The sequence below is a fragment of the Podarcis cretensis genome (assembly GCF_951804945.1).
Source record: "Podarcis cretensis genome assembly, chromosome: 8".
In the NCBI taxonomy this organism is placed as follows: Eukaryota; Metazoa; Chordata; class Lepidosauria; order Squamata; family Lacertidae; genus Podarcis; species Podarcis cretensis.
Window position 1 is genome coordinate 80913383 of NC_137177.1, and position 25624 is coordinate 80939006.

General features: G+C 48.7%; 1 protein-coding gene across 2 annotated transcripts in view; it reads right to left on the reverse strand.

Annotated features, from left to right (window-relative positions):
* Positions 1 to 25624, reverse strand: part of CAPZB (capping actin protein of muscle Z-line subunit beta) — a 73835-nt gene that overhangs the window by 8396 nt on the left and 39815 nt on the right. For both annotated transcript variants that reach the window (XM_079987261.1, XM_079987262.1), the window contains exons 3-6: positions 21546 to 21667; positions 16392 to 16505; positions 6413 to 6554; positions 5421 to 5537 (exon numbers count right to left, since the gene is read on the reverse strand). In XM_079987261.1, the coding sequence (XP_079843387.1) occupies positions 5421 to 5537; positions 6413 to 6554; positions 16392 to 16505; positions 21546 to 21667 (495 nt within the window). The remainder of the gene's footprint in view (positions 1 to 5420; positions 5538 to 6412; positions 6555 to 16391; positions 16506 to 21545; positions 21668 to 25624) is intronic.

Genomic DNA, 25624 nt, shown 5'->3' on the forward strand with positions numbered 1-25624 from the left:
TTGTCCGGGCTGAACAATGGAGGTGGAGAAGCTCCTTGAGGTATACTGGACCGAGGCTGTTTAGGGCTTTAAAGGTCAGCACCAAACCTTTGAATTGTGCTTGGAAACGTACTGGGAGCCAATGTAGGCATTCCAGGCATCGTGATATATCCGCATATCGTGGTATTTAGCAGCTGATATATCGCAATGTTGAAAGCCAGGCGCTGTATTTTTTGCTCTATAAGACGCACCTAGTTTTTGGAGGAGGAAAACAAGAAAAAAATATATTCTGAATCTCAGAAGCCAGAACAGCAAGAGGGATCGCTGTGCGGTGAAAGCAGTGATCCCTCTTGCTGTTCTGGCTTCTGGGATAGCTGCGCAGCCTGCATTCGCTCCATAAGATGCACACACATTTCCCCTTACTTTTTAGGAGGGAAAAAGTGAGTCTTATATAGCAAAAAATACGGTATCCCCCAGCCCTGTTAGTAGGCGGTTCCCTAGACCAGATGGATGGATGAAGAGCAGTATACAAACTGAATTAACAACAACAATAGCAACAACTACTACTTAAGGAAAGGGCTGTAGCTCAGTGGTAGAGCATCTCTTTTCCATGTAGAAGGTCCCAGGTTCAATCCCTGACATCTCCAGGTAGGGTTGGGAGAGACCCTGGTTTGAATACCAGGGCAGCCACCAACAGTCAATGGATAGTACTGCCCCCTGGGGGCAGGTGGGATTACCTACAGAGGTGCTAAGAGGCAGGGGGCGCTGAAGGTATGAATGACCACCAGACTTTTATCAGAAATTTATTGTTACTTTCTTCCTTCGTCGGCTGTGCAAACCGCTCTTCCAAATAATGCTTTTTATGGAGGGTAGTGTAGGGGGAGGGATGCGGGTTAAACAACAGAGCCTAAGACTTGCCGATCAAAAGGTTGGCAGTTCGAATCCCTGCCACGGGGTGAGCTCCCATTGCTCAGTCCCTGCTCCTACCAACCTAGCAGTTCAAAAGCACGTCAAAGTGCAAGTAGATAAATAGGTACCGCTCCAGCGGGAAGGTAAACGGCGTTTCCGTGCACTGCTCTGGTTCGCCAGAAGCGGCTTAGTCCTGCTGGCCACATGACCTGGAAGCTGTACACCGGTTACCTTGGCCAATAAAGCGAGATGAGCGCCACAAGCCCAGAGTCGGCCACGTGTGGACGTAATGGTCAGGGGTCCCTTTACCTTTACCTTAGTGTAGGGGGAAGTGAGGATTGGTTTGTGAAACTAGAATTGGCCCCCCAAAAGTTTGAGGAACTACCAGTACAGGTCCTGAGCTAGATGCCCCAAAGGGCTGACTCTGCATAAAGCTTTCATTTTGCATGACTCAGGAGGTGTGAGATCACTGCGTAATTTTGCCTCTCGGTTTATTACCAGCAGTTTTATCGGACTCATTTCCGGAGCCATCAAGGTGCGGCACACAAGCAAACGAAAATAAGATTAATGATAATTGCAACGTTGTCTGAAATGCATCGGCGCTAAGATAACATGATTTCACACTCACAAACACACACACGGACGCACGCAACAGCAGGAGTAGATTCAGACACAGCCTAAGCTAAGCAACAGCGAATCTGGGGGGTCACCTGCATGTGAGAAGTGGGCATGCAGGCAGGTACCAGCCTATTTTGTTTTCAGTAGATCAAATGCAATTAAGAGACGACGTGAAAAAAGTTCATTATAAAATCATGCATGGCATGGAGAAAGTGGATTGGGTTGTCCCCCCCCCCCCCCCGCCCAATGACACTACAGTGGTACCTCGGGTTACATACGCTTCAGGTTACAGACTCCACTAACCCTGAAATAGTGCTTCAGGTTAAGAACTTTGCTTCAGGATGAAAACAGAAATCGTGCTCCGGTGGCACAGCAGCAGCAGGAGGCCCCATTAGCTAAAGTGGTGCTTCAGGTTAAGAACAGTTTCAGGTTAAAAACGGACCTCTGGAACGAATTAAGTACTTAACCTGAGGTACCACTGTAGAGCTTGGGGGTATCCAATAAAGCTGTATGTTGGATTCAGGACACTTTTGTCATGCAGCGCAGGGACAAACTATGAAACTCATTCCTGCAGATGGCAGCAGTTGCCACCGACCTGGGTGGCTTTAAATGAGGATTGGGCAAACTCATGGAGGATTAGTACAGTCATACCTTGGTTTTCGAACAGCTTAGTTCTCGAATGTTTTGGCTCCCGAACGTCGCAAACCCGGAAGTGACTGTTCTGGTTTGCGAACTATTTTTGGAAGCTGAACGGACTTCCAGAATGGATTCCGTTCGACTTCCAAGGTACGACTGTGTTATGAGTGTCTACTAGCCGTGGGGGCTATGCGCCACCTCTGCAGCTGGAGGCAGCAAATACTTTTGAATGGAAGTTGGTGGAAACCAGGGGAGCAAGAGAGGGTTCCTGTGCTTGGGTCCTGGCTCGTGGGTTTTGCATTGGGGCATCTGGTTGGCCACCGTGAGAAGAGGGTGCTGGACTAGGCGGGGTTGCTGGCCTGATCCAGTGGGCTCTTTTATCTTCTTAGGCTGTGTTGGACAAAGCCCTTTGAGAAAAAAGAACTCTCGGGTCAAGACAACAAAAGGGTTTCAAAAGAGGCTTCTGAACGTCCCTGGAAGACTCTCACCCAGCTGTTTGGAGCTCCCCCAGAACCACGGGACAGGAAGTTTGCAGAGGGGAGTGGGGGAGAGGGAGGAGAGAGGCACTTGCAGGTCTTTCTCCCTTTGCTTGCAAAACCAGCCGGGGGGGTGGGGGGTGGGGAGAGACCAGCGCAAGCCAAGTGTGTCTGCTGGGCCCGACGGGGCGTGTAATTTAGTCAGAGCCTCCAAGGCAAGATGTGACCTGCACGGTGGCAAGGCGCCAGCTCCAATTAGCTGGCCCTAGTTCGTTTTTGACATACAAAAGGGAAATTGGGGAATGGCGGGGGGAGAGATTATGGCCTCCGTTTTGTTTAGGATTTTTGCACTGGAAGAGAATGCAGAATCTGCAAGGCGAGGTTGTGGGGCCCTGCTGTGAGCATGGGGAGCGGGGGGAAAAGGGAGGGTGCCTACAGTCCCTTGGGAGTTTCCACTCTCTGCATGCAAAAACGCATACACTCACACACAGAACCACTTCCCACACATGGACACCCTGCTGGCAAGAGCCGCAGGAGCTGGAAATAAATTTTCACGTATGGTGCAGATATTATGGCACTGCTCTGAAGGGCCCCCACTGAAAGGAATCTGCCCTCCGTATTTCCTGAGCAGTCCAGGTGTTCCAAGGGGCCATCTGTATGTACACACAAACCAGTGGCGTAGCGTGGGTTGTCAGCACCCGGGGCAAGGCAAGTAATTTGTGCCCCCTAACCCGTGGATTAGCGCCCCCTAACCCTAACCCCCAGATGTTGCGCCCGGTGCGGCCGGCCCCCCCTGCACCCCCCACGCTACGCCACTGACACAAACACAAGGGTGTGTGGCCCTGCTCGCTCAGCACACCAACCTACCTGCCACTCCTTAAACATCAACCCCTTAGAGCTTCCTCTTCCCACCTCAGGCAAAAGCTAAGCTACCTTTTCACCTTTCCAGACCCATTTCTGAAGCCACCTCTCTCTTCTGTTTGGCAGCCCTGCTTTGCATCCCCGTTTCCAACTCAGGGCCTACTCTGAGTAGGACTGGCGTTCACTAGGATAGAACCCAGAGCATGGTAACTGGGTGCAAACAGCCACACCCTGAAAATCTCATTTTATGTTGTTGCTGTTGTTTTGTAAAAATGGAAGTTACTAATCGTCATGGATCATAAAGGTCCCTTAATTTCAACAGTCTATGCTGAGCAGGACTTAGCTGGAGACAACCCATAACCATCCTGTTTGTGTTTATCTTTTGTATTTATTTTTTAAAGTATACAACTAGCAAAAACCTGAGGGGGCCAAAGGAACAAGATTTCTCCCTCCCTCTTTCCCTCCCACAGCATGCCATGAACTTCCTCTTCCACTATCTCACAACTGGGTTGTTCCAGCTGCCTCTCCCACCCTCAGAAAGGGGAGGGAGTGACTCACCCACCTTGTGACTGGGCTAGAGACCTGGCCCCTGTTGGCTCATGCTGTGCCCCCTCCCCAATTCTCCCCTACTCCCCACTGTCTTATTATCCAGTCACCAGAGGAACAGAAAGGCCAGAATGTTTACATGGAGAAACAGGAGGAATTCCCTGGCTGGGGCAGCGGATCTCAACCTGACTTTAGCAATTCCTCTCTTGCTTGGCAAACAGGGGGACCGCCCACTGGCACCAGGAAACTGGGGCACCGGGAGCCTGAGCACAGAGCGTGTGACGCACTGCAACTTCAGATCCCCCTGGTGGAAGGCACAAACCCCCTTTTCCGCCTGCCACGACCCCACCGCACAAAGTCCACCATTGCTCTTCCACTTCACCAGAGGACGACACCCGGAGCTCTACAGGATGGGCCTTGATTTGAAAGTGAAACCCTGGTGAAAACAGACAATAGCCGAGAATAGGCAGAACAGCGCTCTCCCTGTTACAGTGATGCCTGGAGTGATTTATGGCCTGGCCTTCCATTGTGGAAGGAAGGATGCTCTGTGTGTGTGTGTGTGTGTGTGTGTGTGTGTGTGTGTGAATAAAGGCAGAACCCACACCCTGACATAAAATTCACCTCTGCTACCTAAGACTTCCATACAAAAGAAGCGTGGTTGCCATGATGTTGTTCTAACCCCTGTCGGCACAGGAAGGCGGCTGAATTTAATCAATTTCATAAAATTTATATGGAAAAGTTAGTGGGAAGTGGCTTTCCAGGGGGCACCCAGGAGTGGGCAACAGGAGGCTCAACCAGATAGACCCCTCTGGACTTTCCTTATGTACCTACGAGTAACAGCAAGGGAGGGAAAGTTATACTGAGTTAATCCATCTAGCTCTGTAGAGTCTGCACTGGCTGGCAGAGGCTCTCCAGGGTTTCAAGGCAGGAGATATTCTCAGCCACACCTGGAGATGCCAGCGCAGGTTGCACCAGGGACCTTCTGCATGCAAAGCAGGTGCTCCACTGCTGAGCTACGCCTGTTCCTTCAAGACATAGGAAGCTGCCTTATACTGAGCCAGACCCTTGGAGGTGAGGCCAGGGATTGAAGTTTGGGACCTTCTGCATGCCAAGCAAACGCTCTACCACTGAGCTACAGCCCTGCACTTAAGGCACAGTAGCACTGGAAGCTGCCTTATACAGGGCCCATCGGTCACGATTCTCCAGGCTTTCAGACCAGGAGCCTCTTCTAGCCACACCTGGAGATACTGGGGACTGAACCTAGGACTCTCGGCCAACAAAGCATGCACTTCATGACTCCTTGCATGTTTCATAGTTAAGATCGCTTCTCCCCCAAAAAAATTAGGAAGGAAGGAAGGAAGGAAGGAAGGAAGGAAGGAAGGAAGGCTCTTGTACCTGTCTGGTGAGGCTGCCCCCAAGGTTCATAGTGCCAGAGCCGGTTTTGTTCGTCTGCAGCCAGAGCATCACTGTGGAGGTCAGCTTGTAATGGGCAGTGCGGCCACTGGATTTCTCCTGGAGGGAAGGGGGAAAAAGAGTTACCTCTCTTGAAAATGGACAGCTATTGAATAAAAGCCAGCCGCCTGTCTCTTCCCCCTCCCCATGTCAGGGTTGCTCTGGTGCTGGTGTGCCATCTATTTTCTTCCCTGCAGGCTGCAAGGGGTCAACAACCTCCCCCACCCCCAATGGGCTAGAGCATCTCTATCCTGCCCATTTCCTGAAAGCCCCCAGAATGCCTTTGGTTTTCAATTGGCTCTACTGAACCAAGAAAAGATGTGTTTTTCTTTTGCACTCGGGAGTCATCAATCTGCTGACCCAGAAGGATGTTGCCTGTCGCTGGGACAACTACCTGTTGCTTTTAATAAGTACCTGCTTTTAAAAGGTACATTTTTATACTCCCCCCCCCCTTTGGATCTGGGAGCATCTTTTTCAGTTGTAGCCAGTCAAATTCTGCTTGTCTCCCCAGAATACCCAGGGCCTGTTTTAAACCATCCAACTGGGAAAATAGACCTGGAGGCTGAAATTATAGAAATACAGCTGTGGGGAGAAACAGCAGCAATTCACGGGCCTTTAAGAGAGCTTTTGGGTTTGCTGATCTGACTTTACCTTTCCCCGCAAACGGCTTCGGAGCGTTTTCCAAAATTAATAGGAGGGTGTGTGTTTTTTTGCAGAGGGGAGGCAGTGAGGGGGAGATCAAGAGCAGCGGTGGCAGGGGGAGTTTATGAGCCTGAAACAATATCGCATTGTTTGGCTGAGCACCTGCACTCATTAGCCGCCTGGAATTTAACAAGGACTTCTCTTCCCTCCTCAGGAACTGCAAGTTGCCAGAGAGAGAGAGAGAGAGAGAGAGAGAGAGAGAGAGAGAGACCAACCAACCGACCAGGCTGTACCTGAACTTCCACCACATGGATGGAATCCCAGCACCCCTTGATCTTCTTTGATCCATCGCCAGCTTTCTTAATTAGAATCACGCCAGCAAATCCGTGATCCAGATCCCAGAGGTAGACGGAGGAAACGCCCCCTTCGAAATACCTGCAATCAAAACAGAGAGAGACCAGCTGATCAGCTTTGTTAGCAGCAGAGCAGGGCAGAACAGAGCAAAGCATCGTCACTCCATCACCATTTATTATAAATATCTATGTATGTATATAGTTGTATGTGCACTCTGCATGCATATGCATGTATGTATATAAAGATAAGCTCCAAAGCCGCACAGCTAAGCGTCTGGTGTAAATTGATAGTAAATTGACAGACCAGGTGAAGCAGTTTCCTGAAAAATCTCATTTTTCTTTTCTTTTTTAAAGCAAGTTTCTAGCCCTCATGCAGCTGTACCTCCTGAAATCTCAATAATTCTTTTTTTTGGGGGGGGGGGTTAGCAAGGAAGGATTCCAGTGGGCAGGGGCTTCAGTGCTCAGGAAAACCTCCCACCACCATAGTTTGACTCCATAGGACGGCTTGGAGAACCTTTTTCTGCAAAGAGTTGTGCAGTGGAAGGCAACTCCCTCCATTCTGTCATTGTCAGGATCCCACTCAAACCTGCACAATGCCATCGACTCCAATTAATGGCAACAAGCTGTTAAAGAGCACAGCTGAAACTTAAAACCAGCATTTTTACAGCTCAGTTCTTCCCAAGCTCTCTTTTCTCTCCTCGCTGCTAAACAGTGTGGGCTGGGAGACTCTCCCCCTCCCCTCCGCCCACCTTTTTACAGTGAGGTTGCCTAATTAAGACTAAAGGGAACAAGAGGTACGTGGCAGCCTGGCTCTGCAGGCCCTCCGTTGTGTGGGGAGAGAGAGAGAGAGAGGCGATATTTTGATTTATTGCAGATTTGCAACCAAGTAGAAAGCCTTTGCAGAACAGAGGTCCCATGACTGGGTTTAAATGTTCCTCCACCTGGCGTCCAGTGTGGAACGCAGAGAGCTGGTTCGAACTGTGAATGCCATTTCTCTTGTGCCTGCAAAAAGTTTGGGAGGGTTTTTTCTGTTTTTGTTTTCTGCAAAAGCTGCTACACTTGAGCTGCTTTGTACGTGAGCCTCTCGCACCTGCTCTTCTGCTGACCTAGTTGACACCTTTGCTGGTATCTCTTGCACACTGCCCTAAGCACTGCAGGCAAAGTCTGGCCGACAGAATTCCTGGGCGCTCTGTCTGGCGCATGCTGAAGCCTTCACGGAAACACCCACACCCACCCACACCTCCACTGAAGGCAACTGGAGTGCAAACAACGGAGGGTGTCAGGACTGAAGGGTTGTCTGAATCTGACCCTGCAGAAACGAAGCAGCACAGAATCCACCCACAAACGGGTGCTTGTTGAGTTGCTCCTGAGGACAGTAACAAATTGGGGTAGGGGAATGGAAAGATAGAGGTATACTGATTCATGCACGTTGCAGAAAAGTAACTTTCCCTTCCTCTCATATATAAAACAATGGAACTGGGGAGTTTGTCTGGGGGTGGGTCGAGGTCAAACAAAACAAAGACCCCTTTTTTTACACAACACAGTTTGTCAGATTTGCATTAACGACTGTTAGATGGCTTTAAGAAGAGGGATTTAAAAAGCCGTGGAAGTGGAGGGCAGATCTAGCAATGGCTATTAGGCCATGATAGAGAAATTGAACCTCTATGTTCAGGGGCAGCATCCCTTGGGATGCCAGATGCTGGTGCAAAGCCTGGTCAAGTCTGAAGTGTCTGTGGAAGGTAGGAAGAGAGGAAGAGAGGGCTATGACACTCAAGTTCCGCCTATGGGCTTCCTAGAATCATCTGGTTAGGGTCAGTGTGGGACGCAGAATGCTGGATCCCAACTGGGTCCAAATCCAGAAGGGCTCTTTGAATGTTCTCAAGCATGAAACCTAAAGGGATACTCTCTGCGTAATAATTTTATGATGTGGGGGGCCGTTGCCTTCATATTCCTGCTTCTGGCCTTCCCAGAAGCATCTGTAGGGCCACTGCAGGGTGCTAGACAGGATGAAACCATCTTGGTCTAATCCAGCAAAACTTTTAGGCGTGGCTTGCAATGGTCAAAATAGCCTGCCCACCACCACTGCAGATCAGTTAGCTTCAGCTGAATAATTGTTAAATAGCAAAAAGGCTCCTTGTCAGCACAATGAATATCTGCACTGAGTCAGGCAGAGGCCATTCACAACATCCCCATCATCTTTGGACCCACCTGCAGGCAAGGCAGATGCTCTACCACTTCCCCCTAAAAATAAAGCAGGATTCTAGCCCTCATGGTTCGGAATAAAGGGGAAATTTAAATAGAAACATAGGGATTTGCCCTCTGGAGTGTCAGACAGCAAGTCTGTTGAGTCCAATACTGTCTATACTGACTGGCAGCAGCTCCTCCAGGGTTTCAGGTGAGGTCATCCCCAGCCATACCTGGAGACTTCAGGTACAGTGGTGCCCCACAAGACGATTGCCTCGCAAGATGGAAAACCCGCTAGACGAAAGGGTTTTCCGTTTTGGAGGTGCTTCGCAAAACGAATTTCCTATGGGCTTGCTTCGCAAGACGAAAACGTTTTTTTTCCTTCCCTCCCCTTTTTCTAAGCCGCTAAGCCGCTTATCTGCTTATCCGCTAAGCCGCTAAAAGCGCTAATAGCGCTAATCCGCTAAGCCGTCTTTGCTTCGCAAGATGAAAAAACAGCTAGACGAAGAGACTCGCGGAACGGATTAATTTCGTCTTGCGAGGCACCACTGTATCAAAATCAGGACCTTCTGCACACAAAGGATGGGCTCTATTGCTGAACTACAGCCCGACAGAGGAGCAAGCTTTCTTCCCCACCCCGCAAATAAGCCACGTTGAACGAAAGAAAGAAGTCCGTCTCCCACTTCAAACCGAAAACAACACACACGACCAAAATCTATTCAGAAATTTAGGAAAGACTGGTGTACGGCCTCCCTCCCAAACCAGCCTTCTCCATTTGTTGCAATTACACATTTTACCAGGTTGTTCGGAGCACAAGACATTAATTAGGAGGCGAAATGGTCCACTACAAGGAATATCCCATACCTTACAAATCTGTACTTTGATCCTAATGACATGAAATGGGGCGGGGGGGGGGGGGAGAGAGGAAGAGAGAGGCGCTCTAATTTTTACACGCTTCACATTTATGAGATTCTGCATAAAGGCTTTTGCGGGCATATTTTAAGAACGTGCTAAAACGTTGTCCGAGACCACATAAAGCCGTCGGAGGGAATGCTTCCAGCCAGAACTAACAAGCGCACACATGGAAACACTCAGGACGGCCTTTGTACCTTTAATGAATCAAATCTAGCATTAATATTGTTTTAAATACTAACATGCTATTTCAAGTTGCTTTGGAGGGGACTGGAGCTAGTGCCTCAGGTCTACCCCGCTGGGCAGGGGGGATGTGGCCGGCAAGGCAAAAAAACCCAGCCAAGTTGCTGTTCTGTGGCTTGGAACCACGCTGATCTCTGAGTGCCGGCACTGGCTCGGTGTGGTGGGGTTTTTTCCTGCCGTTGCAAATGTCGAAAGGCTCCAGTTTGCTTTCCCAGTGCTGAATTCATGGAGGAGAGGGGCTACCTACTAGCCACAATTCCCATCTTCTGCTGCCACAGTTGGGAGACAGCAATGCTTCTGAATAGGGACGCGGGTAGCGCTGTGGGTTAAACCACAGAGCCTAAGACTTGCCGATCAGAAGGTCGGCGGTTCGAATCCCCGCCACGGGGTGAGCTCCCGTTGCTCAGTCCCTGCTCCTGCCAACCTAGCAGTTCGAAAGCACATCAAAGTGCAAGTAGGTAAATAGGTACCGCTCTAGCGGGAAGGTAAATGGCGTTTCCGTGCGCTGCTCTGGTTCGCCAGAAGCGGCTTAGTCCTGCTGGCCACATGACCCGGAAGCTGTACGCCGGCTCCCTCAGCCAATAAAGTGAGAAGAGCGCCGCAACCCGAGTCGGCCACGACTGGACCTAATGGTCAGGGGTCCCTTTACCTTTTTAATGCTTCTGAATAGCAGTTGCTGGAAACCACAGGAAAGTGAGAGGGTTCTTGTGCTTGAATTCTGCTTGGTTTCTCACAGGCATCTGGTTGGCCACTGTGAGAAGAGGATGCTGGGTCAGGTGGGCCACTGGCCTGATCCAGCAGGGAAACTCCTCATTTACCCGGGGGTTGCATTCTGAGGCACCGTGTGTCAGTGGGAGGTCTGCAAGCCCGTCCTGTCCCCTTCCAGTGCCGAAAATAGCACGTGTGTGCTAAGTGTGTGCAAATGGGGAGTTGCCAGTAGGCCAAGAAAGGGAGAAAAGTGCTCTCCACCCGCTTTCTCGCACAGTGCTTACTTTTATAAGTCTTGTTTTATCTCCTTCTCTAATTGCCTTTGTCATCTTCCAAGGCCAGGAGATCTACAGAACCAGTGTTGTGGAATTAGCATGTCAGACCAAGACCTGGGAAACCAGGGTTCAAATCTCCACTCGTCCATAAAGCTCCCTGGGTGATACTGTGGCCAATCACTGCCTCTCAGCCTAACCTACTTCACAGGGTTGTTGTGGAGATTAAATGAGGAAGGGGGAAACCACGTATGCCACCTTGTGCTCCCTGGAGAAAAAGGCGGGATATAAATGCTATACATAAGTAAAATCAATAAATGCTGTTACTGTAAGCTGCTTTGATCCCATTTACTTCATTTCTTGATAGCATGAGACTTTTAATCTCAGGATCATGAGTTCAAGCCCAACATTGGGCAAAAGATTCCTCCACTGCAGGGGTTTGGACCAGATGATCCTCATGGTCCCTTCTATGATCACAGAAAACCAGGATGCAAATATTAAAACCATGTACCACTGTCCTGATCTGAAGGTAAATGGCACAGCCACTTTACCAAGGAAAAGTTGGGTCTGGGCAGAGCCTAGATAGGAGTTCCCAAAACGCCACCATATATTCTGTAACGTTCAGTACACACACACACACACACACACACACAAGCTTTCCACAGATGGTAAAAGCAGGAAGGGGAGAGAAAAATAAGCCTCTTCGGTCCAGTTGTTCCTTCACCTCCCCCGCAACTTAAGCAAATCCGTCCCAAAAGAGTGCCTGTGCACAGGTATTCGGCAAATTCTTTCCAGCAGGCACACAGGTGCAAAAGCAGCCCTCGAGCAAACATACCGATCCGGTTAGGTATGTACGTCCTCCATGCCAGGTACGCTTAAAAGAGTGCACATCTGGCCGGCAGCTGGGCAGCTCTGACTGCACAGGGAGGCAGTCGGCTCTGGAAGAACAAAGGGCGGATTCAGACGCAACAGAGGGGCGCTTAGCATTGCGTCCAAAGTCCGCCAGTGTTTCCAAGGCGGGAAGCCACAAGGCGGGCATCTGACACTCACCTATTTGGCAATGGAGCCTTTCCTACCACGAGCGGGGCATTTTGTGGTTTTTATTTGGCTAGCTAAGTCTCTTCCCATTTCCTTCCACATAATATGTATTTTTTAATTTTCATGCTCAGCCCCAATTCAGCTGAAGCAACAGCATATAACTTGTCAGATTACTGATGCCTGGACTTCCCTGACCTTCCCCTGCAATGAATCTTAGATTCTAAGCTCCTCAGAACTCGGTCTAAGGCGGATTTTTACGTGGATTGCAACAGCAGCACTTCCACAGTATAAATGTACAGTGAATAATAATTTAAAAACAGTTCCCCAAATGCACGTATGAGTTAGAAGCAGGGTCCCAGTTTGGGGGGTGGGGAATGAAGACTATAGCTCTTAACAGAGGGTGCACACCAACACAAGTAAATAACACGTGTGTGTTTGTGTGTGTGTGTGGTTTGTGTAAAATGATGCAGCACAAGTACTAAGTGCAGTTACTGTTGGCTGTGGGGAGCTTCTTTCATTGTATATGTGTTGCTGCTTAACTTTAAAAAGTCAGTCAAAGCTGAAGAGGAAGAATCTTGCAGGCAACACAAACCCAGCTCTGGACTCCCTTGTGCAAAGACCTGGCTAGAAAATATTTTTGGGGGGGGGGAGAGGGAAAGGAGCCCAACTTTCTCCGGGGCTGTGGCATCTGGATTCAATCCGGCAGGGCCCCAGCTGCCAAAGCTGTGGCAAATTATTGTGCCCGAGCAGAGACAGGGGAGGTAGATCATCACAAGGGGTTTAGGAGCCATGAGCCAAGGGCAATAAACCCACTTCAAAAGGCTTTGCTGGTTGAGTCTCTCAGGTTTGGCCATGCTTGATTCACATCCAGAGACAGATGGCGGAGAGGTGGTGGGGAAAGCGCTCGCGGCAGGCGGAAAGGGAAGGGGGGGGGAGTGTTTGGCATTGCACTGCAAGGAAGCAGAGACCGACTGCCTGCCCCAGACTACAGCTACAATTTCACAGAATTGTTGAGTTGGAAGGGATCCCCAAGGGTCATCCAGTCCACCCCCTACAACGCAGGAATTGCAGCTAAAGAATCCCTGGCAGATGGCCATTCAACCTCTTGATTTAAAATCTTCCAAGGAAGCTAAGCCCACAAGCTTCCCAGGCAGTCCAACAGCTCTTACCATCAGAAAGCTCTTCCTAATGTTTAGTCGGAATCTCCTTTCTTGTACAGTGGTACCTCGGGTTACATATGCTTCAGGTTACATATGCTTCGGGTTACAGACTCCGCTAGCACAAAAATATTACCTCGGGTTAAGAACTTTGCTTCAGGATGAGAACAGAAATCGTGCTCCAGCGGCAGGAGGCCCCATTAGCTAAAGTGGTGCTTCAGGTTAAGAACAATTTCAGGTTAAGAACAGACCTTCCGGAACGAATTAAGTACTTAACCCGAGGTACCACTGTAATTTGAATTCAGTGGTTTGGGTCGTATAGTGAGCAGCAGAAAACTAGCTTGCTCTAGCTTCCATGGGAAGCACTATGGCACTGTTTTCCGGTATTCCCCTTTTTCCTGCAGGGATCGGCAGCCTGTGGCCTTCCATATGTTGACGGACTCTGCCTTCCATCATCTCCCTGACCATCACCCAGGCTGGCTGAGTCTGGGAAGGGGTTTGGGATCTGACAACATCTAGAGGGCCGCCTAGGACCTCCACCTTAGTGGTAGCATGTTGAAGCATGATGGGAGCTCCTCTGCATGAACAAAAGATTATGAACCACTAGGACAACGAGAACATACGGCACTGTCTCATGTGAACTTTTTTTTAAAACGAAAAACCTAGGCACTGAAACAAAATAGGAGGCGACAAGTGCCATTTGTTGATGATGGAAACCAGTTTCTGCCATATTGCTCATCTGGCCAATAGCCGTCACGCCCCGTCAACAGGCATTTGTTTTGGGACCGGCCAAGAGATCAATAGCTTTCCTGCCAGGGAGACGATCTCAGCTCACTTCTAAGGCCCCTGCTTTCAAAACAATCAGGGATGATTGCATTCCACAATTGGATCCATCCTCCCGCTCAATCCCCTTTCCCCGCCGCCCCACAGGAAGACGACGGCATGGAAAGTAAAGCGGATAAATGCATCCAGAGCCACAGCTGCTCCACACACTTTGTGTTCCTGTGGCAGAAGACAGGCTCATTAACTTAAAAGGGAAGAGAACTGCAAGCATTACTAAGCGGAAAGAGCTGTAGCTCAGTGGGAGCGCATCTGCTCTGCGTGCCGAAGGACCCGGGTTCAGTCCCCAGGTAGGCTGGGAGAGACCCTGCCGGAAACCCTGGAGAACAGCTGCCAGTCAGTGCTGTGGCAGTATTGAGCAGTGCAACTCGGTATAAGGCAACTTCCTTTCTATTTAAAACCAGGCCTTTATTCACAGTGGCTGATTTGGTGCTCGTGGGAAAGCTGCAAGGAGGACCCAAGTACAGTGGTACTTCGGTTACAGACGCTTCAGGTTACAGACTCCGCTAACCCAGAAATAGTACCTCGGGTTAAGAACTTTGCTTCAGGAGGAGAACAGAAATTGTGCGGTGACGGCGCGGCGACAGCGGGAGGCCCCATTAGCTAAAGTGGTACTTCAGGTTAAGAACTGTTTTAGGTTAAGAACGGACCTTCGGAACGAATTAAGTTCTTAACCCGAGGTACCACTGTACAAGAGCTCTTTCATCTCCAGAAACTGGTATTCAAAAACATTATGGAGGCAGAGCACAGCCATCAAGGTTGTAGCCACCAATAGCCCTTTCCTCCATGAATTTGTCCAATCCTCTTTTAGAGGCATCTAGGTTGGAGACCATCCCTGCCTCCTGCATGAATGAGTTCCACAGTTTAACAAACCCTGAAGGACAACAAAGAAGCATCTTCCGTAGGTCAAATATTACAGCACTGCTGCCAACAACTACCTCATTTGTTGCAAACAATACTCAGGACACTGGCCTTGCCATGGAACCTACAAGATTATCAAATTGAGGGGGGAAGGCAGGAACCTGGCCACCTGGAATTTCTGTTTGAATCCTGCTCCCACTTCCGACCTTGAAAGCACACATCTCGCTATCACAATCCAAATTCTCCCATTTGTGGTCACTCTTTAGTAATAAGCCTGTTACTCCCTCCAGCTTAAACAGAGCAGCGGACAAAAACTCTCTCTCTCCCTCACTGAGCTCTTTCCCATACTGCTTGCAAACATGTTTTGAATATTGCAGGTTGTCGGCGTGTGGCTATGAAAGAGGCAAGGCGTGAACACTTGCCCGTGAGGAGGAGAACAGTCCCAAGTAGCCATCCTGGTTAGCAGCTGCTGATAGCTTCCTCCTCCACTATGAATTTGTCCAATCTCTTTTAAAACAACCCAAACTATGTGCTGCATTCATTGTCAGTTGCCCAGAGTGGCCCACATGGATACCAGAAAGCCAGACTCTGGTGTGTGTATGTGATTTGTATATGAATACAAATAAATAATAAATTGTAGTTACACCCCCACCAGTCTTTGCCAGCCTATCATCTTGAAAATCAAAGCAGGATGCCCTTTTGTCAGAGGATGAGAGAAGAGGTTGCCTTCATGTTGAGAATGGGGTTTTGCATCTAACATGCCCCCATTTCTAAGCAAGCACCCTTTTCAAATCTAAGCTGCCACCTGGAAGATCAAATCTGATGGTGGGGGAAGAAATCTCTTTCCATCCTGGCTGCTGAAGACTACATGCTTGTTATTCCAACGCTTCCCAAACCTGTGGCAGCAGGTTGCTTCCTGTTAAACTCAGGGGCTGGTTTAGATTTTCATCTAAGCCCATCTGCAACGTCACAAAGTGGAGAGAGAGCCAACAACAGTGCCTTAGGAGAGACTGAAGACAGACTCCCTCCGATGGAAAAATCCACATCCTTCTATCAAAGCAAGCTGCAAAAATAAAGGGGATAACAAGCAGGGAGGCAGGAAGGAGGTACGACTTGCTCCTAAAAATCTCATGCTCTAAACCAACATGGTGGCCTCCCAATATTGCTATAGACTATGACTCCCATCAATCCTGATCACTGGTAATGGTGGCTGGGGCAGAAAGGAGTTGAATAACATCTCTGGGGCTGCAGGTTCCCCTATCCCTGAACCAGACCATCATTTGCCTTTACTGTCCATAGCATCATTATTCTGCATCAGTACAAGGATGGGGAGTCTGGTGCCACCCTGATACTGCTGGACTCCAACTACCACCATTCCTGATCACTGGGCCATGCTGAGCTGGGGCTGATGGGAGCAACAACATCTGGAAGAACCATGTTGGCTACCACTGCTCTAAGTCACCATCTTTTCCCCCCTTGAGTTGGAAGGGACCACGAGGGTCATCTAGTCCAACCACTTGCAATGCAGGAATCTTTTCGCCCAATGTGGGGACTCGAACCCACAACCCTGAGATTAAGAGTCCTGTGCAATACCGACTGAGCTGTCCTCTAAGTCACCATCTTAAAGAAATCAAAAGGATTCATTCTTGCCCTGAGGATAATGGACACAAACACCCAGAGAGATGATAGCACGAGCCAACATACAAGTCTCTGTACTGGTCAAAGGCGTTGTTCGCTTCCACCTCCAGTTTGCGCAGGCGGGCGGATGGCATGGCACCGTCTTCCAGAGGAGGGTCGTATTTGTTGCTCCACGGCGATCTGCAGCAGGAGAAAGACAGAGAGTAAACAAACTTGTTCGACACACAAAGCATCAACAGAATCCCCCAGACAATCAAGCATGGGTGTTGCTATTAATTACTCATTTTGCAACAGAGCCCCTGTCCCAAGAAGCTTAGGGGTGTATCTCACAGCACTCCTACTCAAAGCAGACCCATTACCATTCATAGGCATGACAAACTTAGCTCTAGTGATTTCAATGGGTCTGCTCTGAATAGAATTTAGCTAGATACCACCCAGACAATGTCAGGGATAGTCTATACATGCGAGGAGAGTGGCAGAATGAACTGCACTATTTCAGATTGCAGGGTGAGGTCTGTGTCGCTTTGTTGAAATTTCCTCTACATTTAGACCTTGGGACCAGACTACCTGAAAGATCGTATCTGTCCCTATAAACCTGCCTGAGTTCTAAGAGCCTTGGGTGAGAACCTTTCTCTTGGTCCCATCAACATCAGAGGCATGGCTGGTGGTGACAAGAGACGGCCTTTCCTGGGGCTGCTCCCATATTGTGGAAAATCCTCCCAAGAGAGGTCAGACTGGCTCCTTCTTTGTTATCCTTTCTCCAGCAGGCTAAGACCTTCCTGTTTAGACAGGCCTTTGGAAACTGAGGTGCAGATGATGTTGTCCACTGGGCTGCTGTCAAGGCACACTGGATTTTAACTGCTGGCTCTAAGAGTGTTTAGAGGTACTGTAACTATTGTTAAGGGACGCAGGTGGCGCTGTGGGTTAAAGCCTCAGCGCCTAGGACTTGCCGATCGAAAGGTCGGCGGTTCGAATCCCTGCGGCGGGGTGCGCTCCCGCTGCTTGGTCCCAGCGCCTGCCAACCTAGCAGTTCGAAAGCACCTCCAGGTGCAAGTAGATAAATAGGGACCGCTTACCAGCGGGAAGGTAAACGGCGTTTCCGTGTGCGGCTCTGGCTCTGGCTCTGGCCAGAGCAGCGATGTCACGCTGGCCACGTGACCCGGAAGTGTCTCCGGACAGCGCTGGCCCCTGGCCTCTTAAGTGAGATGGGCGCACAACCCCAGAGTCTGTCAAGACTGGCCCGTACGGGCAGGGGTACCTTTACCTTTACCTTTAACTATTGTTAACTAGTTTAGCTTTTATAATGAAGCTTTGCCATGTTGGAAGCTGTCCTGAATCCCAATTAGGGAGAAAGGCAAAATATCAAAAGATTACATAAAGGAACAAATTCTTCCTAGCAATAGGAAATGAGGACAGCTGGCACAGAGGAATATGGCAGAACCTCTCCCCTTGATGAGATAAGTATCTTTTAAGCAAAAAATTTGACACGCAACACAACTGCAGTCCAAAGGAGTACACTGGAGCATTCCACCTCAGCATTCTTCCACCTAACTCTCACCTCATTGCTTTGAATTTGCAGACCCTGCTTGATATTCGGAACAGGGAACAATGGGTGTGCCATCTCTAGCATGGGTCTCTGAAGATGTTTTGAACTGCTCCTCCCAACAGCTCCAGCAACCATGCGGCTGGTGCTGGGTGTCTAAAGCAAAGGCTCTGCTAGCACAGCACAATGGCACCTAACGTGCATTTAAGTTGCACAATTTCAGCCATTTGTGGCTAACCCTAACCCTGCACAAGTTAAAATCCAAGCAAGGCAGAGAGCTTAAAAGCTCTTTTGGTGCCAGATTGGCTTTGAGTTATTTTAGCTGTTTTTCATAATGTCTTCTGTGTTGCAAAACTGTTTTCTCATGCTTTGAGAGCCACTATGAGGCTATGACCAAAGGAAGACTATAAATATTCATACCAATTTTTTTTATATAAAAAAGGCAAAAAAGTGTGGACTAGCAGTTCGAAAGCACAAAGTGCAAGTAGATAAATAGGTACCGCTCTGGTTGGAAGGTAAACGGCGTTTCTGTGCGCTGCTCTGGTTTGCCAGAAGTGATTTAGTCATGCTGGCCACATGACCTGGAAGCTGTACGCCGGCTCCCTCAGCCAATAAATACGAGTTTTGAAATTTCCATCACCTCTTGGGAGTGATGGTGGTGGAGAACTAACTTACTTCTTCCATTTAGGAACTCTTACCAATATCATTAGAATGTAAGAGGAGGCTGCTGGGTCAGGCCCACAGACATCTAGTCCAGCATCCTGTTCTCACAGTGGCTGAACAGTTGCCTGTGGGAAGCTGAACAGTTGCCTGTGGGAAGCTAGCAAGCAAGACCTGAGCACAAGAGCCCTGTCTCCTCCTGTGGTTTCCAACAACTGGCATTCAGAAGCATTGCTGCCCCTGACTGGGGAGGCAGAGCACAGCTATCATGGTTAGCAGCCACTGACACCCTTACCCTCCATTTCTGCAGCAGGTAAATGCGAGCAAGTGCTCAAGGTTTCTGCCTCCAACTCAAACAATCTCCTTTCTCCCGTACCCCTCCAAGCCACTTTTAAGCAAGGTAAAGGTAAAGGTACCCCTGCCCGTACGGGCCAGTCGTGTCCGACTCTAGGTTTGCGTGCCCATCTCACTTAAGAGGCCGGGGGCCAGCGCTGTCCGGAGACACTTCCGGGTCACGTGGCCAGCGTGACGAAGCTGCTCTGGCGAACCAGCACCAGCGCAACACACGGAAACACCATTTACCTTCCCGCTATAAAGCGGTACCTATTTATCTACTTGCACTTAAGCGTGCTTTCAAACTGCTAGGTGGGCAGGAGCTGGGACCGAAAGACGGGAGCTCACCCCACCGCGGGGATTCGAACCGCCGACCATGCGATCGGCAAGTCCTAGGCACTGAGGTTTTACCCACAGCACCACCCGCGCCCCTTGGCTTTAAGCAAGGTGCGCTTGATTTAATTGCGGTTAGTAGATTTCTTCTGCAGAGCACGAGGAATGGAATTTCAGAGCGAGAGCACACAGCCACGACTTAGCACTTTCCTGGCCTGCAGACCATGCACATCCCCAACCACCTCTAAAAAGGGGTTTTTTGGTGGGGGGAGAAAGAGAGAAAGTAAGAAAGATTGCTGGCTGCAGCAGTAATTTCATCCACGAGAAATTCATAACATTACTCCCTCAAATGATGTTTTCACAGCAGACAAGCCCTCAAAATGCATTTACGGGCTTAGATGGGAGGCTGTTTTGAAAGAAGGCAGCTGAACGAAGCCCGCCTGGCTGAAAGCGATGGAGCTTCATGCAAGAGCAATGTTTCTGCTGCAGCCAACAGGTTCCAAGACGGTGCTGCTGGCATCAGCATCTTCTCCCCATAAGGATCCTATTTAAGGAGAGCAACCAAACACCAGGATAGGGATGTGCAGAGGGGAGGGGGCTGGGAGTTTGGTCTTGTTTTGTTATTCTTTTAAAAAAAAGTTAGCTTGTGTTTGAAGGGTGTCTCTGCCATTGGTGCCTCCCAGGTGCGACCCACCAACCGTAGCAGCAGAGGTGAACTGGGCTGGTTAAGTATTATTATTTATTGCATTTATAAGGGACACGGGTGGCGCTGTGGGTTAAACTACAGAGCCTAGGACTTGCTGATCAGAAGGTCGGCGGTTCAAATCCCCGCGACGGGGTGAGCTCCCGTTGCTCAGTCCCTGCTCCTGCCAACCTAGCAGTTCGAAAGCACGTCAAAGTGCAAGTAGATAAATAGGTACCACTCCGGCGGGAAGGTAAACGGCGTTTCCGTGCACTGCTCTGGTTCGCCAGAAGCAGCTTAGTCATGCTGGTCGCATGACCCGGAAGCTGTACGCCCTTGGCCAATAAAGCGAGATGAGCGCTGCAACCCCAGAGTCGGTCACGACTGGACCTAACGGAATTTACCTTTATTGCATTTATATCTCACTTTCCCACGTTTTTTCTCCAAGGAGCTCAAGGCTGAGGGACACTGACAAGCCCCAAGATGATACCCCATGAGCTTCATGGCTGAGTGGAGATTCGAACCTTGGTCTCTCCCAGGTCCTAGTCTGACACTCCAACCACTGCACCACGCCAGTTAACCCGTCTGTTTGTGGGAGCTGCAACCAGGCCTTAGACATTATAAGGGACCCACCATACAGGATTCTCTAGCTCAAAGAGCCATTCGACAGCATGTCAGAAGCTGAACTCAGCTGCCTAGGAAAAGCGATATAATGGGCAAGATCTCTTGAGATGTGAGTAAGGTGCTCAAAGTACCCAAAGCTTCAAAAATAAAAAGCACATGCTACCGATTCCTCATCCAGGGGGTTGAAAACTCTTCTGGACCCATCTGCAAACCAGAGAAACGTTCCCAGTGTTACCTGGAGTTGCCAGGGGTTAAAACGGGGACATTTTACATGCAAAGCAGGAGCTCTGCTATTGAGGTATGGCCCTCTCCTTACAAATAAAGACCTTAGTCCTCATGATTCTGAATCAAGGGCTGATATCAACAGAAAAACTGGAAGCTACTTTATAGTTCTGTCACCCAGGTCATCTGGCTCGTACTGTCCACAGTGACTAACAGTGGCTTTCCAGGGTTTTAGGCAGATGCTCTACCACTGAGCTGTGCCTCCTTCACAAAGCTCACACGTTTTATAGTCTATTGGATAGTTTAAAAGTTGTGAACATCTCTGGGTTATTATCTTCTTTAGTTGGGTCATTAGGAGAGAACTCCAGAAGGTTTCCCCAACTACACCAATTTGTAGCTCATTGGTAGAGGCAGGCAGAGGACTCCAAGTTCCATTCCCCAAAATTTCCAGGTAAAATCTTCCCAGTTCTTTTCCAGGCCCGGGAAAGAACCAGGCCTGAAATCCTGGAGAGCTGCTGCCAATTAGTGTAGACAATAATGAACTCGGTGGACTCAAGAGCCTGGCTCAGTTTAAGATAGCTTCCAAGACTGCTATCTTTGTGAATCGAACTCTGTAAATCCACACTGTTAGTCTAGGAGTGAGCAAAATGTGTTTATGTCTGTTTTTAAACTTGCACTCTGTGACACTCCGCCCCCCCCCCAATTTTTGATGATTGCCACTTCCCAATAACCTGCCTGAGATCAAAAGGGATAAAAAGAGGGGGAGTCAATTGATGGATAATGTAAAGGAGTGTTTCCCTGTCCAGAGGAGCAAAGCAGTCACCTATAGGAGTCTCCATCTCTGTTGTAGTCGCACAGTAAGTAGTCCTTCCCCACTACTTTATCACGAGCGATCTTCAAAGGCTGGTCAACAGAAGACAGGAGATCTTCACAGAGGCTGGGGACCTGTAAACAGAAGCAGGAAGTTGGGGGGGGGGGGGACACAAGATGCAAAAAGTGAGGCAGGGGTGGTTCAGCAAGCTCCTGTAAATGTATGTCTGAATTGCAGCTCCTTTATAAAGCAGCCTCTGTGACCAGGATGTCAGAAGGGACACCGTTTTCCATGCAAACTTGCTTGTTTAGACCCTTATCAAAGACCCAACTCTGCATCTCCATACCTGAGCCTCCCTGGATAGGCCATTTAACCAAGAAGGGTCTATTGCCCTGTCGCTGTCCACCTAACTTCCCATAGCAGGATCATGGGAACGTACCCACCTAGCTCAATACCACCCACACTGACCGGCAGTGGCTCTCCAAAGTTCCAGACAGGGGATGTTGCCAGCCCTACCTGGAGATGCTACTTGGAACTGAGTCTGGGCAGTGCTTTTTTTCAGGGGGTAATCAAGGGTTTGCAGTACTGGCACCTCTTCTTTTTTGTTGTTGTTAAAAAGTGTGGCACTTACTGTGACAACTTCATGGTGAGTACTGGCACCTATTTTTCCAGGGAAAAAAGCACTGAGTCTGGGGCTTTCTGCCTGTAAGGCACTGAGCGACAGCTCTTCCCCACCCGGAAGAAGGGTCCCCTGGAGAAGGACCTCATCACCTACTCTTAACTCCACTGGTTCATTGCATTTATATTCCACCTTTTTCTCCACGGAGCACCATGTAGCGTACATAATTCTCCCCCTCATTTAATCCCCACAACAACCCTGTGAGGTGGGTTAGGCTGGGAGGCAATGACTGGCCTACGGTCGCTCAGTGAGAGCATCATGGTGGAGTGGGGGCCGGATTTGAACCTTGGTCTCCCAGCAGGTTCTAGTCCTACACTCTAGCCCAGGGGTCAGCAACCTTTTTCAGCTGTGGGCCGGTCCACCATCCCTCAGACCATGTGGTGGGCCGGACAATTTTTTTTTTTTGGGGGGGGGGGGAAATGAACTTCCTATGCCCCACAAATAACCCAGAGATGCATTTTAAATAAAGAACATTCTAATCATGTAAAAACATGCTGATTCCCGGACTGTCCACGGGCCAGATTTAGAAGGCGATTGGGACGCATCCAGCCCCCGGGCCTTAGGTTGCTTACCCCTGCTCTAGCCACGACACCACATTGGCTTTGATACATTTCTATAGCAACTTTCAATAATAAAAAGTTCTTCCAAAGGCAGCTCCCATTAAAAATAAAACAAAACAAAATAGGTAACGGATAAAAAACATCTGAAGAAATCAATTCCATGGTCTATTGTTATTTTAAGTTGTTGAAAGTCTTAAATTGTTGTAGATAATTTTGTTTTATCTTCTTTTTTTGTAAATCACTTTGAGGGTTTAGAACTATATATCTATATATATACAGTTGTGCCCCGCAAGACGAATGCCTCGCAAGACGAAAAACCCGCTAGACGAAAGGGTTTTCCGTTTTTCGAGGCGCTTTGCAAGACAAATTTCTCTATGGGCTTGCTTCGCAAGACGAAAACGTCTTGCGAGTCTTGCGATTTTTTTCGCTCCCCCCCTTTTTCTAAGCCGCTAAGCCGCTAATAGCGCTAATAGCGCTAATCTGCTAAGCCGCTAATAGGGTTGCTTCGCAAGATGAAAAAACCGCAAGACAAAGAGACTTGCGGAACGGATTCTTTTCGTCTTGCGAGGCACCACTGTGTGTGTGTGTGTGTGTATGTATGTATGTATGTGTATATATATATATATATATATATATATATATATATATATATATGGTTTTCAAGTATAAGCAAACACATAAGCAGAGGAAGTTTTCTGTTGAATAATGCATGCTGATGAAATTCACCATAGCACTATAGTTACCTCACCCCATAGGCATACACAAAACCACGACAACAAAAAAACTGAACCACTATAAGAAATAAACTAACCAAATACCCCCTGCCTGCCCCACTACCTACCAACCCCTTTGGTGGCTTTAAAAAACACACAAAAAATCCAACAACCATCAAGTGGTGTGTAAGCTTTATGGAAGCAAATAAAATTAATAAATAGTACAGTCTCCAAGGCCAGGCCACACAATGAGATTTCCAGCTGCAATTTTGTAAACCAAGGTTTTTAAGACAGTTTTCAAGGCCCCTTTGAAATTATCCAGGGTTGGGGCCTGCCTAATATCACACTGGATGATAATTCCACTACTGTGGCGCACTGGTGTGCCCTTATACATGTGTGTGCACATGCATGCACACACACACACACACACACACACACACACACCAGAGTTTTGTCTAAAGCAATTCAGGTTTCAGCACTGTGGCCACGGGTGTGGTCTCAAAGTTAAATGTATGTGCGCACATACACCTATTAGTCACAGTCTCTGCTTCTTGCCAAATCGAGGGCTGTAAAGCAACTGCTGAAGGGGGCAGCGGCGGTGGTGGTGGGAACAGACCTTGAAAAAGTGGTAAATATTTATAACTGAGTGGAAATCCAAGAGCTGCTAAGAGAATAAGCTGCCCTGTGAACGGCAGCTTAATTTTTTCCACTAACTCATGCTCTGGGTGGAGTTTAATATACTTTCCAGGCACACTGCCAAACATTACTATGTTGGATAACTTTTTCTGTTTTTTAAATACGTTTTCCTCTGACATGTGCTGCTTTTTCAAGGGAGGTGGCACTGCAGAAAACACCGTGGTACAAATTAAACATAAAACAGTGTGAGCTGCATATAAGACCATACATTTTTGAAAAGTCTTTTTCAAATAAGTCCACAAAAGTGACACACGTGAGAATTGCGCTTAGCAAACTTGTTTAATTTTTTTTTAATGTTGCCTACTATGAAAGTAAGGGACGCGGGTGGCGCTGTGGGTAAAACCTCAGTGCCTAGGACTTGCTGATCGTAAGGTTGGGGGTTCGAATCCCCGCGGCGGGGTGAGCTCCCGTCGTTCGGTCCCAGCTCCTGCCCACCTAGCAGTTCGAAAGCACCCCTAAGTGCAAGTAGATAAATAGGTACCGCTTTATAGTGGGAAGGTAAACGGCGTTTCCGTGTGCGGCACGGGTGCTGGCTCACCAGTGCAGCTTCGTCACGCTAGCCACGTGACCCGGAAGTGTCCTCGGACAGCGCTGGCCCCCGGCCTCTTGAGTGAGATGAGCGCACAACCCTAGAGTCGATCACGACTGGCCCGTACAGGCAGGGGTACCTTTACCTTTACCTTTACTATGAAAGTACTCCTGATTTATCACATACCACTGGTTTTGTTTAAGTATAAGGATGTTTATGAGCTGTAGGTGGCAGGGTACAATCTTAAGAGAACAAATTCCTCTCTCTCTCACACACACATACACTTCTCTCTCAAACACATAGGAAATGTGCTTTCCCAGATGCACAGAAAACATCACAACAGAGGGACTGAGCCTCAGTGGTGGAGCACCTGCTTGGCATGTAGAAGTTACTCCCCACAAGCATCAGCCTCCTAGCATCTCTAGTTGGAAAGGAGCAGTTAGAAGAGTTGGGAATGAGAATCTTTATTAGTTACAGGTAGGTAGCCGAGTTGGTCTGCTGTAGTCGAAACAAAAAAAATCCTCCAGTAGCACCTTAGAGACCAACTAAGTTTGTTATTGTGTGCATAACAAACTTAGTTGGTCTCTAAGATGCTACTGGAAGGAATCTTAATACTGTCAGGAGACCCTTGTGCCCATCTAGTTCAGTCTTGTCTACACTGGCTGGCAGTGGTTCTCCGGGGGAGCCACAGCCAGCCAAAGGAGACATTACTGGGCAAGGTGGACCAATGGTCTGATCAAGGGTAGGAAAGTTTCTTTTGTTCACGAATGCTCCCAGGAAGCTCACAAGCAGGGCAAGCCGGAGGCAGCCGCTCCTTGCTGATCTCTCCTTGTTTTTATACATGAAAATGTTGCGCATTGAATCTTTTTTGTTTTCTTTAAACAAAAACACATACTTCAGTAACATGCAAGAAT